The following is a 15,060-nucleotide window of genomic DNA, read 5'->3' as shown; positions in this document are numbered from 1 at the left end:
GTTTGCTGCTTCAGTGTTATGAGATATTTTTGTCAGATGTTACTATGGTATACTGAAGTATAATTACAAGCATTCCATAAGTGTCAAAGGCTTTTATTGACAATTACATTAAGTTTATGCAAAGAGTCAATATTTGCAGTGTTGACCCTTCTTTTTCAAGACCTCTGCAATCCGCCCCTGCATGCTGTCAATTAACTTCTGGGCCACATCCTGACTGATGGCAGCCCATTCTTGCATAATCAATGCTTGAAGTTTGTCAGAATTTGTGGGTTTTTGTTTGTCCACCCGCCTCTTGAGGATTGACCACAAATTCTCAATGGGATTAAGGTCTGGGGAGTTTCCTGGCCATGGACCCAAAATGTCGATGTTTTGTTCCCCGAGCCACTTAGTTATCACTTTTGCCTTATGGCAAGGTGCTCCATCATGCTGGAAAAGGCATCGTTCGTCACCAAACTGTTCTTGGATGGTTGGGAGAAGTTGCTCTCGGAGGATGTGTTACCATTCTTTATTCATGGCTGTGTTCATAGGCAAAATTGTGAGTGAGCCCTCTCCCTTGGCAGAGAAGCAACCACACACATGAATGGTCTCAGGATGCTTTACTGTTGGCATGACACAGGACTGATGGTAACGCTCACCTTGTCCTCTCCGGACAAGCTTTTTTCCGGATGCCCCAAACAATCGGAAAGGGGATTCATCAGAGAACATGACTTTACCCCAGTCCTCAGCAGTCCAATCCCTGTACCTTTTGCAGAATATCAGTCTGTCCCTGATGTTTTTCCTGGAGAGAAGTGGCTTCCTCGCTGCCCTTCTTGACACCAGGCCATCCTCCAAAAGTCTTTGCCTCACTGTGCGTGCAGATGCACTCACACCTGCCTGCTGCCATTCCTGAGCAAGCTCTGCACTGGTGGTGCCCCGATCCCGCAGCTGAATCAACTTTAGGAGACGGTCCTGGCGCTTGCTGGACTTTCTTGGGCGCCCTGAAGCCTTCTTCACAACAATTGAACCTCTCTCCTTGAAGTTCTTGATGATCCGATAAATGGTTGATTTAGGTGCAATCATACTAGCAGTAATATCCTTGCCTGTGAAGCCCTTTTTGTGCAAAGCAATGATGACGGCACGTGTTTCCTTGCAGGTAACCATGGTTAACAGAGGAAGAACAATGATTTCAAGCACCACCCTCCTTTTAAAGCTTCCAGTCTGTTATTCTAACTCAATCAGCAGGACAGAGTGATCTACAGCCTTGTCCTCGTCAACACTCTCACCTGTGTTAACGAGAGAATCACTGACATGAGTTCATTTTCATGGCAAAGAGGGACTTTGCAATTCATTGCAATTCATCTGATCACTCTTCATAACATTCTGGAGTATATGCAAATTGCCATCATAAAAACTGAGGCAGCAGACTTTGTGAAAATTAATATTTGTGTCATTCTCAAAACTTTTGACCATGACTGTAGAGCATGATGGTACAGTCTGAACTCTCACACACAGTCCTACTCCGCTAAATATGAGCTCTCTTTCCCTCACCACACCACAAGCATTTCACTACACCCGCAATAACATCTGCTAAATATGTGTATGTGACCAATACATTTGATTTGACATACAATCCCAGTATGTACACACACAGCAATGTGCTTTCTCATATAGAATACACACACACACCACATGTGCTCTCTAACTTATAAGCAGCATACACACCCCACCATGTGCTTTGCAACTCAAATACAGGACACACACTATAATGTGCTTTTCTAACATGAGACATGCCCCTGAGCCACTCTCCAGAAAGCCTGACAGAGACAGAGAAGAGTAGATTAAAGAATTAAAGAGAGGCAACTGGGAAGTATAAATCCAGAGAAGTAGCCATTAGATAAAGTAGATGGAGTGCATCTGAGAATCTGACACTACTGCTAGGAAAATTTGCCTTCAGCCTCCAGGACACAATATCCATCTCCATTCACTTAACACTCGGCCGTTCCATTAGAAGAAGCTAAGGGGGAAAGTGAACAAGGTTTTGTGCCATTTCCAGATCAGGTTTACGGGTTGTGTCGGAACGATACAAAGACATTTCTTCTCCCGTTTGCATGCAGCTGTTTACAGAGAGGGAGAGTGGAGTGTACGTTAAGACATCATATTATCCGTCCATTGGAGCTGTAATTGCTATTTGCTGGCGACAGGATAATGCAACTATTCACATCGCCTACACAAAGAATCCACTGCAGCACATTGACTATATATACACAGAGCCAGTGGTGTGGTGTCTATATTTAAACCTGAACAACTGTGGGCCTCTCGAGTGGTGCAGCGGTCTAAGGCACTGCATCGCCGTGCTTGAGGCATCACTACAGACCCGGGTTCGATCCCAGGCTGTGTCGCAGCCGGCCGTGACCGGGAGATCCATGAGGCGGCACACAATTGGTCTATCGTCATCCGGGTTAGGGGAGGGTTTGGCCGGCCGGGATGTCCTTCTTCCATCGCTCTCTAGCGACTCCTTGTGGCGGGCCGGGCGCATGCACGCTGACTTCGGTCGCCAGTTGTACAGTGTTTCCTCCGACACATTGGTGCGGCTGGCTTCCGGGTTAAGCAAGTAGTGCGGCTTAGCAGGGTCATGTTTTGGAGGTTGCATGGCTCTCGACCTTCGCCTCTCCCGAGTCCGTACGAGAGTTGCAGCAATGGGACAAGACTGTAACTACCAATTGGATATCACGAAAAAGGGGTAATAATAAAATAAATGTATTAATGTTAGGTCAAACATAACAGCATGCCACTTTTTGCAGGCAATGAGATCTAACAACAACAACCCCTCTTTGTATCTATCAGTAGGCCTCTGCTCCACATCTTTAGATTTGTTCTGCTGTTGTTAGTGTAGAACAAACCCACAGCCACTGTCCAGAACCAGATTAGAAACTCAACTATGGGGATCTAAAATTACATTTACATTTTACATTTTAGTCATTTAGCAGACGCTCTTATCCAGAGCGACTTACAGTTAGTGAATACATATATATTGTTTTTATACTGGCCCCCCGTGGGAATCGAACCCACAACCCTGGCGTTGCAAACGCCATGCTCTATCAACTGAGCTACATCCCTGCCGGCCATTCCCTCCCCTACCCTGGACCAATTGTGCGCCGCCCATGAGTCTCCCGGTCACGGCCGGCTGCGACAGAGCCTGGATTCGAACCAGGATCTCTAGTGGCACAGTTAGCACTGCGATGCAGTGCCTTAGACCACTGCGCCACTCAGGAGACTACATCAGGGACTACAAAATGAGCCTGTTCCATCAGGGGGACAGAACAGTTAGTATGTTTTTGTTTTTGTAAATGTGGTCCTGTGCCAGCAGGCCAGCAGCCACAGGAGACAGCAGGCTGTTTTAGATACATTTTCTAACGGGCTGTTGGGGCACTGACCTTTCAACTTCCAGCAGGACAGGACCCCTCCAGAGCACTGGGCCTCTGTACCTCCACACTAAGCCCTCTGACAACCCTCACCAGTAAAAACCCTAGCTGCACAGCAAATGACCTGCTTCATTTCAGTTTTGAGTTCTGAAGTGCAACTCATGTAAAGAGTATAATCAGTAAAACTAGGCCTGTGAAACGGAGGGCTGCTGCCTCCAGCCGTTCCCTCTCTCTGTCTCCCACTGCCTTTCAATTAGCACCTGATTACGACCTGAACAAAGCAACAGGTGATTTGGCCTCTGATTTAGGTAATGGCCTCAATGACGCCTGCAAGGCCAGTGGGAAATGGACTAATAGCGAGAGACCTGTGGCCCTGCCCCACCCTATCTCACAAAAACAGTCACACACAGTCACGTGCACGCTAGCAGGCAGACACACACAGTCACGTGCACGCTAGCAGGCAGACACACACACACACTTTAATAAGAGGTTTGTCTCCTATCCTTTACCATTCCTACAGAGGATATAATCAATTTGAATATCAAGTCTGAGCCACCAACAACTGATAAATCATTCATGGATGCTACACAGTTGTTCACCAACCCGCAGAATACGTTTCAATTTGTTTGGCTTTTATATGCGTTACACATTTCCTTGGACTACATTAATGAGTCTCAAATTAGATTGGCACTGCAATCTGCAGACAGTTTAACTGCAATAAAAAGGGACATAAAAATTATGCGATGGGGTATAATCATATTTTCTACCATAAAACATGAAAAAGTAACAGCAGAGACACTGGGAAAAGAGAGAAGTGTATAATGTAATAAATAATGGGAAACAGTTTACATTTACATTTTAGTCATTTAGCAGACGCTCTTATCCAGTTGACACCCAACAATCCCTCAAGTGGTCAGCTAGAGAGCAACAGAAGAGACGGATGGATCCTATTCTCCAGTTTCTCCCCCCAAGGGCGTGTGTGTGTGTGTGTGTGCGCACGTGCGTGTGAGCATGGGTGTGTGCACACGCCTGTTTGTGTGTGTGTGTGTGTGTGCATGCATGCATGCATGTGTGTGTGTTGGGGTGATATATAGCTAATGGGGGAGGGCTCTCTCATCTTCCCCTTAGATGAAGACTCTTTCATGTCTAATTAATGTCCTTTCAGAGAGAGGGGACAAAGGGGGAGTAACCAGAGCTGGCTTACCTAGCACCATAGTCATGTACTGTTCCTCTACCCCAGCCTCCAGCAGCAGGGGGGGAACATACGTGATCCCAGCTGCCACGCAGATCTCCAGGCCGCAGGTCAGGGAGTTCAGCAGGACGAGACGCCACTGAGACCTCCATCCAGACATATTTACAGGGTCGCCTTTCCACTGCTACCCCACTACTGGGGGCTGCTGCCGGGAGAGGGAGAGGCAGATGGGGCCCCGCGGGACTAGACTCGGGGACGAAGGGGCTGTCGCGGACGGAGAGCAGGGAGAACACACAGACCGTCTCAGATGACCTGGAGGATCCATCCTAGCTTCAGCATTCTGGATCTGAAAGAAGAGAACAGAGGAGAGAGAGAGAGGCGTTGAGAAAAACAAAATAACATATTGACTCACGTTGGAAAGCATGGAGGCTGATAGCTAAGACCGGCCTGAGGAGGGAGGGACGCCGGGAGAGAAAAGGGCCCACGCATGCTGAGCCAGACAGGTCACTCTCAGGCTAAACACCTGGTGGTCAGACGCCTCAGGCACAGAGATTGCTTGATAGCTGCTGCAGCGAAGAGGCTTTCTCACAAGACAAGGAAGAGGATTCCAACAGGTAGAGACAGGGACTATTAAGACGTCCGCATGCTTCCCAGCCTAAACAGTTCGGAAGAGTTTGTGCATATATAATGACAACCTTTTGTTATGTTTTTGTTCGTTTTGGACTTCAGTAAGGGTTTTTTCGTCTGTTCGGGCATACAACATTTTTTATCAAGGCCAGCCGAAGTTCGGGAGCCAAAATCTACGCCCCTTCGTCCATGATTGGTCAACTGTAAAGATTCTTCAATAAAGTCTTTGTTATCATTCAACGAGATGACTGTCACGATTCTCTAAAGCAGAACCCAGAAGCAGACCAGGACAAGGTGAGTAGACAGAAGGGGAGTATTTATTTAACGACTCAAATGTGGAAGCAGGATAATTCAGGAGACGGAGCGGGCAGCGGAGGTGAGTTGGTGGAAGTGAATAGGCAGATCCAATGATGTTACAGAACCCACCGACGACCAGGCAAGGGTGGAGTGAATGTTTCGGGAGAATAACTGTAGACAGAGTAAACGGAGGTAAGTACACGGCAAACAAAAAGTACAAAACAACAAAACTAACTCTAGAAAACTTGAGGCTGATACGCTGACACAACATTCTGTTCATGGCTAACGATCCGTCAGGGAATGGATGTCAGGTCAGAGCTTATGAAGTGAAGAGGTGATGATCAGGACCAGGTGTGCAGATAGCTGATGAGATGCAGGTGAGGGTAATCGAGAGATCTCCCGCCTAGCTTCATCGCCCGGCAACCAGACAGGGTGCGTTCAGGAACCTTCAGGAAACAGACTCCAAGACAGAAAACAGGCAACTCAGGCAGAAACAGACTCAGGAAGCGGGATTCATGACAGTACCCCCCCTCCGAAGAACGCCACCGGGCGGACTACCCGGAGCGCCAGGATGGAGGCGGTAGAAGTCACGAAGGAGGTCAGCATCAAGGATCTGACGCCAAGGAATCCAACTCCTCTCCTCAGGACCATACCCCTCCCAGTCCACGAGATACTGGAAACCCCGACCCCGCCATCTGGAAACCATGATGCGGCGCACCGTGTAGACAGGACCACCTCCGATCATCCGAGGAGGAGGAGGTGGAGGGGGCAGCAGAGGGCTGAGGAGAACAGGCTTGAGGCAGGAGGGATGGACTCTGAGCGTCCTAGGCAATTTGAGTCGAACCACAACAGGATTAATCACTCTCTCCACCACAAACGGACCAATGAACTTCGGTGACAGTTTCTTCGACTCAGTCCGCAGAGGAAGATCCTGTGGAGTCTCCGATGGCATAAGCGGGGGCTGGAATACGGCGACGATTCGCCTGGAGCTGATACCGGTCAGAAACTCTAAGTCCGGTGGCAATTACGAATGTGGGCCTGGACAGAGGGAACCGAGAGATCCTTCTCCTGAGAAGGAAACAAGGGAGGTTGGTAGCCGTACAGGCACTGGAAGGGAGACATCCCAGTGGCAGATGTAGGGAGAGTATTGTGGGCATACTCGACCCAGGGCAACTGAGAGACCCAAGAGGTGGGATTGGAGGAGACAAGGCAGCACAGCGTGGACTCCATCTTCTGGTTGGCTCTCTCCGCCTGACCATTAGATTGGGGGTGAAATCCAGATGTCAGACTGACTGTAGCTCCAATGGCCAAACAGAAGGACTTCCAGAGAGCAGAGGTAAACTGAGGACCACGGTCGGACACTATGTCACTGGGCAAACCGTGGACCCTGAAAACCTCCCTAACAAGGATCTTGGACGTCTCAGTGGCAGAGGGAAGCTTGGAGATGGGCACAAAGTGGGCGAACTTGCTGAATCTGTCCACAATAGTCAGAATGACCATGTTCCCATCAGAAGAGGGCAACCCAGTGACAAGTCCAGGGCCAGATGCGACCATGGTCGCCTGGGAATAGGTAGGGGATGAAGAAGCCCAGAGCTGGGCCGATTGGTACTCTTATTCTGCGCACAAACTGGACAGGCAGCAACAAACCTCCGGGTATCTTCTCCCATGGCAGGCCACCAAAATCGTCTGCGCAGTAACGCCATAGTCCGAGCCACGGCAGGGTGACAAGCCATCTTGCTGGCGTGGGACCATTGGAGGACAGCAGAACGGACAGACTCTGGCACAAACAACCGACCGGGTGGACCGTTACCGGGACCGGGCTGCGTCCGAAGGGCCGCCATAACCTCCTCCTCAATCCTCCATGTAACTGCTTCCACGGCGAAGTTCGGAGGAAGAATCGTCTCAGTCTTGGCCCCACTCTCCTCCGTCTTGGAGAACATCCGGGACAAGGCGTCCGCCTTGCCGTTCTTGGAACCAGGTCGGAACGTCAGGGGAAAATTAAAGCGTCCAAAAAACAAAGCCCACCTGGCCTGACGGGAGTTGAGACGTCTAGCCGATTGCACGTAAGCAAGATTCTTGTGGTCAGTCCAGACAACAAACGGTTGCTCCGGCCCCTCCAACCAGTGGCGCCACTCCTCCAAGGCAAGTTTCACCGCGAGAAGTTCCTGGTTACCCACATCGTAGTTTCTCTCCGCAGGCGAAAGCCGACGAGAGTAGAAGGCGCAGGGATGGAGTTTACCGTCAGTGGAGCTACGCTGGGACAGGATGGCGCCAACCCCCACATCAGACGCGTCCACTTCTACGACAAACTGATGGGAAGTGTCAGGTTGAGAGAGAATCGGGGCGTTGGTGAATCGGTTCTTCAAGTCCAGAAACGCTCGGTCTGCCTCAGGATTCCAACAGAAGGTTCTGGTGCTAGAAGTCAGAGCAGTTAGTGGAGCGGCCACACGGCTGTAATCACGGATAAATCTACGATAGAAATTCGCAAACCCCAGAAACCTCTCGAGCTGCAATCTCGTACCGGGCTGGGCCCAATCCAGAACCGCCCGAACCTTCTCTTGGTCCATCTTGATCTCTCCCCTGGAGATGATGTACCCGAGGAAGGATGTAGTGTGGGCGTGAAAATCCCACTTCTCTGCCTTCACAAACAGGCGGTTCTCCAATAAACGCTGCAGGACCTGCTTGACATGCTGGACGTGGCTGGAAAGCTCCTTCGAGAAGATGAGAATGTCATCCAGGTAAACGAACACAAAAAGACAGATCATATCTCTCAGAACATCATTCACCATACTTTGGAACACTGCTGGGGCGTTGGTCAGTCCAAACGGCATCACTTGGTACTCGAAATGTCCCATAGGTGTATTAAACCCAGTCAACCACTCGTCCCCCTCTCTGATCCGGACCAGATGATACGCATTGCGTAGATCAAGCTTCGTGAACACAGTAGCACCCTGTAAAGAGTCGAAAGCAGAGCTCATCAAGGGCAGGGGATACTTGTTCTTGACCGTAATATCATTCAAACCCTGATAATCAATACATGGTCGAAGAGAGCCATCCTTCTTACTCACAAAAAAGAATCCTGCTCTCAGGGGTGATGACGAGGGACGAATGAGACCAGCAGCAAGAGACTCCTTTATGTAGGTCTCCAAGGCTTCACGTTCAGGTCGAGAGATACTGTATAAACGTCCCTTGGGAAAGACAGCTCCAGGAAACAGATTAATCGCACAATCATAAGGTCGGTGGGGAGGAAGAGACAGAGCCTTCTGCTTACTGAACACTTCACCCAAATCGTGATATGTTTCTGGAACCAGGGACAAATCTGGGGGGGCAGAATCAATGACCCGACTGGGAACAGCATGGGAACAGGCAGTCCTAAGGCAGTTAGCATGACACTCAATGCTCCAACTAGTTACCTTACCCGTCACCCAATCGAACGTGGGATTGTGTTCTCTCAGCCAGGGGTATCCAAGAACCAGGGGAACATGGGGAGAATGCAGAATGAAGAAGGAGATAACCTCTGAATGATTCCCTGACAACAGCATCTTCACCGGTTCAGTCCTCATAGTGATACGTGCCAAAAGACTGCCGTTCAGAGTGGTAGCTTCAATGGCTTTTGGTAATTGCTCCTTGGAAAGCCCCAGCTGTTCCACCAAGTCGGCATCGATAAAGCTGCCATCAGCACCTGAATCAATAAAAGCGTTGATCGCTAAACTCTGATTCTTGTTAATGAGGGTTGCAGGAAAACGGGGTCGGACAGGGCTATCGAGAGGCTAAAAACTGGCTCGCTAAAAGTCCTCCCAAACGTAGTGAGCCGGACAGTTTAACGAGCGCTGGGGACAAGCGGAGATGTAATGTCCTGGGCTACCACAGTAGAGGCAGCTGTTGGTCTCACGTCTACGTTGGCGCTCCTCCTTGGTTAACCCGTGCCGCCCACTTGCATGGGTTCTGGATCTGGAGGCAGGACCCCTCCTCTAATCCCGTGTGGTGAAAAATTATCGGCACGTTCTGGTCCACTTCCTGACCCGAATGGTAACCGAGTAGCTGAGTGATTGGACGGCCCCCATTGCTTCTCCCTCCTTCTCTCTCGGACTCTGTTATCCACCCGAATGGATAATGCAACCAAACTGTCCAGGTCACTAGGCTCAGGATAGGAGATCAGCTCATCCTTGAGTTGCTCCGACAACCCCTGATAAAAAATTGCTTGTAGTGACTCCTCATTCCACCCACTCTCCACAGCCAATGTCCTGAATTCAATAACATAGTCTGCTACACTGCGAGCTCCTTGGTGAAGCGAGAACAGACGCTTAGCTGCGTCCTTACAGTGGGGAAAAAAAGAATTTAGTCAGCCACCAATTGTGCAAGTTCTCCCACTTAAAAAGATGAGAGAGGCCTGCAATTTTCATCATAGGTACACGTCAACTATGACAGACAAATTGAGGAAAAAAAATCCAGAAAATCACATTGTAGGATTTTTTATGAATTTATTTGCAAATTATGGTGGAAAATAAGTATTTGGTCACCTACAAACAAGCAAGATTTCTGGCTCTCACAGACCTGTAACTTCTTCTTTAAGAGGCTCCTCTGTCCTCCACTCGTTACCTGTATTAATGGCACCTGTTTGAACTTGTTATCAGTATAAAAGACACCTGTCCACAACCTCAAACAGTCACACTCCAAACTCCACTATGGCCAAGACCAAAGAGCTGTCAAAGGACACCAGAAACAAAATTGTAGACCTGCACCAGGCTGGGAAGACTGAATCTGCAATAGGTAAGCAGCTTGGTTTGAAGAAATCAACTGTGGGAGCAATTATTAGGAAATGGAAGACATACAAGACCACTGATAATCTCCCTCGATCTGGGGCTCCACGCAAGATCTCACCCCGTGGGGTCAAAATGATCACAAGAACGGTGAGCAAAAATCCCAGAACCACACGGGGGGGACCTAGTGAATGACCTGCAGAGAGCTGGGGCCAAAGTAACAAAGCCTACCATCAGTAACACACTACGCCACCAGGGACTCAAATCCTGCAGTGCCAGACGTGTCCCCCCTGCTTAAGCCAGTACATGTCCAGGCCCGTCTGAAGTTTGCTAGAGTGCATTTGGATGATCCAGAAGAGGATTGGGAGAATGTCATATGGTCAGATGAAACCAAAATAGAACTTTTTGGTAAAAACTCAACTCGTTCTGTTTGGAGGACAAAGAATGCTGAGTTGCATCCAAAGAACACCATACCTACTGTGAAGCATGGGGGTGGAAACATCATGCTTTGGGGCTGTTTTTCTGCAAAGGGACCAGGACGACTGATCAGTGTAAAGGAAAGAATGAATGGGGCAAACACACCGCCCGGGCAACGAAGGAGTGGCTTCGTAAGAAGCATTTCAAGGTCCTGGAGTGGCCTAGCCAGGGACCCTTTGTGCCATTACCAGGCCCATTCAGGCCCAGCCCACCAAATCAGCCTTAATGGCTCTGAGGAGTATTATTACAACACCAAAGGCTTTGTGTACATTGTGCCAGTCTGAGTAGTAGCACTTTTGGTAGATTTTTTGAAGGCCCGTTCAATTGGGGCTTTTATTAATGCGGGGGTTCATATAAAATGGTATAAAAAAACTGCAACTGGAGAGTCTGTGTCTGTGAGTCTGAGAGAGGAGCAGGAGAATTGCTGCGACATGACATCAGAACCACAAGAGCCGCTTAGGCAGTAGATGAAGAAACCTCAAGAGGAGGCTCTTGTGGCGTTCTGTTTCCCTCTGAATGGCTGCAGGCTTGCAGCACACTAGTTCTCTCCCTATGTGTTCCTGTTCAGGGACTGCTGGCAGGAGACAAAGGAACAGAGATGTGTCCACAACAGCAGGCCGCCTGTGTGGCTTTAACCTCCAGTCTTCCAGACAGTGAATTCCAGATGGATTCTAGTTGAGGTTGGGCAGGCTGGGGACTAGGCTGGGGAGGATCGCTGAAGTGAAAGGCCTTCTCTTTGGGCTCGGAGCCTCGGACTCCCATCACATGAGAAAGGCTGCCTGAAACCCAATCAGCTCTCCTTTCAGAGTCCTGGCAGAGCTAGCGACCTTCCCGGGGAAGCAGCGCTAGTTAGCACATCTGACAGACAGATGGACAGACAGACACAGACACTTATCAGGTGAACCCAGAGGAGAGGAATGTAGGCTGGGGATGACTGACCTGGAAGTGGAGGAGAGGAGGATCAGCACCCCTCCCAGTCCTTTCAAACTGTTGAATGGAGCCAGTAAGAGATCTGGGAGGTAACCGTTATCCCTCTTGACACGCAAATAGCACAACAATGGATCGCCACAGAGTGCAGTCCTGTAGCCTTTTGTGAATCAATGTCTGATAACGTCCCTGAGGACCTCTGCCTTTCAGTGCCTCAAAGCCTATTATGTAAAGCTGAAATGACTAATATGAGTAAATTGCCTTTCATTAGAATGACAACAGATTTATTTGCACAAAGTTAATTGAGATGTCAAAAATCTGATTTTAAGCCTAAATGTTTTTGCTGTAGAGTTGAAGAAAATTGATCTTGCTCATATTTGTAGTATTAACTAAAACAGAGCATTCCAACAGTTTGCCCTCAAAAAGTCCATACATGCCTCCTTGGCAGGGCTGGCACAGTTCCCTCATTGTGAGCAAATAATCGGTGTAGTCACGCCTCATCAAGTACAATCAGCACTGCGTTGACTGGCATCATGCATGGCTGACAATAATGTAAAAAACCCAAATGTCAATTAACATACACAACTGAGTGACTGTCTGTTTGATAACTGTCACACTTACAAAAGGATCATATAAGAACAGTATTTGCATCTTTGAATTCTTTGAATTCACAGTCTGATGTTTCTGACCAGTTAGCAAATTCAATTAGGAAACTTTATCATAATTCAAAGTAATGGGTAGTAGAATTTACTTACTATGTAAAGTAGAGAAGTACAGCTGAAGACCAAGACAATTGCATTGCCACTATCTGACCATCACAGTCTTGTCCCCTAGCCACTCACACACACACAAAGACCACTGGATGCACATGCACACCTTATCCAACCAATACTCAACTAGAGGACAGCTACATAGATCCCTCTTCTGACTACCTAGTCAAACTGTGAATATCTACTTTCTGCTCTCTCCCTTTATGTCTCCTCCTTCTTACTGCCCCTCCCTCTATTATCTCTCACTCTTTCTCTCTGTCCCAGCCTGTAAGGTGGAAAAACCCTGAGCACTTCAGGAATCTTCTCCTTGAGGAAAAGATATGGAATGCTGGCTCAAACCTCTTCCTAAAACCCACTCACCTACTCATTACTCACCACACACACACACCCATACACGCACGCACACACACACGCACGTTATGTTCTTCTATCCTTCTATCCAATTAATTTCCATTCAAAATCCTATTTTCCCTAACCCATAACCCTAATCCTATCCCTAACCCTTACCATAACCCTAAACCTAACTAATAACCCCTTACCCGAAGACTAATTCGAACCCAAATTGTAACCCTAAACCTAACCCCTAAGCTTAAAATAGCCTTTGTCCTCATGGGGACGTGGGAAATGTCTCTATGAGGGAGAATTTTCCTTGTTTTACTATCCTTGTGGGGGCTTTGCCCAAAGTCCCCACAAGGATAGTAAAACAAGGAAAATTCTATAGAAGAACCAACCGACACATACACACACACACACGCACTTACACACACCTTAATCCATACCCCTGCCTCAGTCACAGGTCCATTCACACACACTAACTCCACTAACCCCCCGTCAGCTGACATGTCTTCTCCTCACGCCTGCAGGCAGGCTCAACCTCCCACAGAGAACCTTTTAATTTGATAACCGACAAGAGAAGTGGAGTGGCGTGGAGTGGAATCAGAGACAGTAACTCATTAGAGCATGCCTGTAGTTTAAGGAATCTCCATTCCTGCAGCCTGGTGACCAGGGGCAGATCAATATGAAGACAGAGGGCAGCAATTGTCTGCTAGTAACAATTCCCTTTGCCCACAAGAGTGGCTTGCATTGAATTAGATGAGCTTTAGAGAGCTCACAGCTTAGGGAATGATTCGAGTTTGTTAGAAGACTGTTTCCTGACTATCAAAAGCCTCTTCTAGTATCGTTTTCCATTTAGATACATTGGGCTAACACAATGGAACAAAATGATTCTGTTTTACAAAAGTACCATGGGCATATAGGGATATCTTGAAATTATTACTTCTCATAATATTAACAACTATATTCTACGCAAATCCAGCAAGCTCAATGTATAGTCAGTCCCCAGTCATAAGTATGAGATATTTATACGACTGAACGCTAGTTAGTCTAAACATACCTCTTTTGCTATTCATTAACAGAGTAAAAGCAGATCGTAAAAGCCTTTCAGTATGACACAGAGTTGAAGACATAATATGGGTCTTTAACAAATAATGAGGTTGGTGCTGAGTAAATGTCCTTAAGTCAAATCACCAAGGAACTAGAGTTCCACCCAGTCTCATTTCTATATCCAGCTGGACTCTTCCTCCACAATGCCCAAAGGACTAAAATCAGAGCATATGACAAGTATACATAGACCTACACCTTAAGACTATAGACCATTTATTTAAAGACACAGCTCTAGATATAAGACCACAGTATCTTAGGCCTGCAAACAGTCAGTAGAATCTGGAATTTCCTAGAAGCACTATCCCACAGAATTGTAGATGTTTATCTAGCCTAATTGAAGTTGTTCATGGTTCATTACAGCAGGTCTTGGCTGAAGACATATCAGCAGGCTAGGCAATGTGGGTTTGAGTATTCTGCAAACCCTGCTCCAGGACTAAAAGCCGAATCCAAAGTATCCATAATAAGCTATGACAGACTTCTCTGCACTTTGATAACTGAGGAGGAGACGAAAGTGACCATGTCAGAAATAGACCAGAAGTGCTACTCCTCTTGGCATCGAGAGGAAGGACCCAATAAAACTTAAATGTCACCCACATTACAGATGAGTCGCTGGACAGAGGAAGGATCAATCACTCATTGTGTGTTCCCGTAGCAAATTAACCTACGTTAAATACATGATTCTGATGGTAAAACGCAGTTCTGCACATTCATTAGCTTAAGCACAGATCCTGGCTTCCATACTTAGAGATTGCCTTGCAAGTAACCAGCTATATTGTTCTCTGCTTGCTCTAAATAGATAACTTATTAGTTGGGGAGAGCTCATGAGAGACGGTGACAATGAAGGAGTACTGTTGGCCCCAGAGAAAAACAACACTTATCAGTGAAAAGGAGCCTCACTGCAGGACATGAGATAAGATGCTGGGAAAAAAACAGGCCACCATTTTGATAACTCACTACCTATTACAGACCCAACAGACAGCACTCATGGGCCTATAACAGAGATGCATTCATAAGAGTCCACTGCCGAATGAAATCTGTATACAGTTGAAGTCAGAAGTTTACATACACCTTAGCCAAATACATTTAAACTCAGTTTTTCACAATTCCTGACATTTAATCCTAGTAAAAATTTCCTGTTTTAGGTCAGTTAGGATCACCACTTTATT

The 15,060-nt window shown here is 47.5% G+C and overlaps 1 protein-coding gene across 1 annotated transcript in view; it reads right to left on the bottom strand.

Annotated features, from left to right (window-relative positions):
• LOC121532314 (solute carrier family 45 member 3-like) overlaps positions 1-15,060 on the bottom strand; it is a 114,653-nt gene that overhangs the window by 13,102 nt on the left and 86,491 nt on the right. The window contains exon 2 of the mRNA XM_041838181.2: positions 4,606-4,939. Within this exon, the coding sequence (XP_041694115.1) occupies positions 4,606-4,753 (148 nt within the window). The 5' untranslated portion in view covers positions 4,754-4,939. The remainder of the gene's footprint in view (positions 1-4,605; positions 4,940-15,060) is intronic.

This window comes from Coregonus clupeaformis, chromosome 19 (genome assembly GCF_020615455.1).
Source record: "Coregonus clupeaformis isolate EN_2021a chromosome 19, ASM2061545v1, whole genome shotgun sequence".
Lineage (NCBI taxonomy): Eukaryota > Metazoa > Chordata > Actinopteri > Salmoniformes > Salmonidae > Coregonus > Coregonus clupeaformis.
The sequence above is the reverse complement of the archived record's forward strand: the minus strand, read 5'-3'. Positions and strand labels throughout refer to the sequence as shown.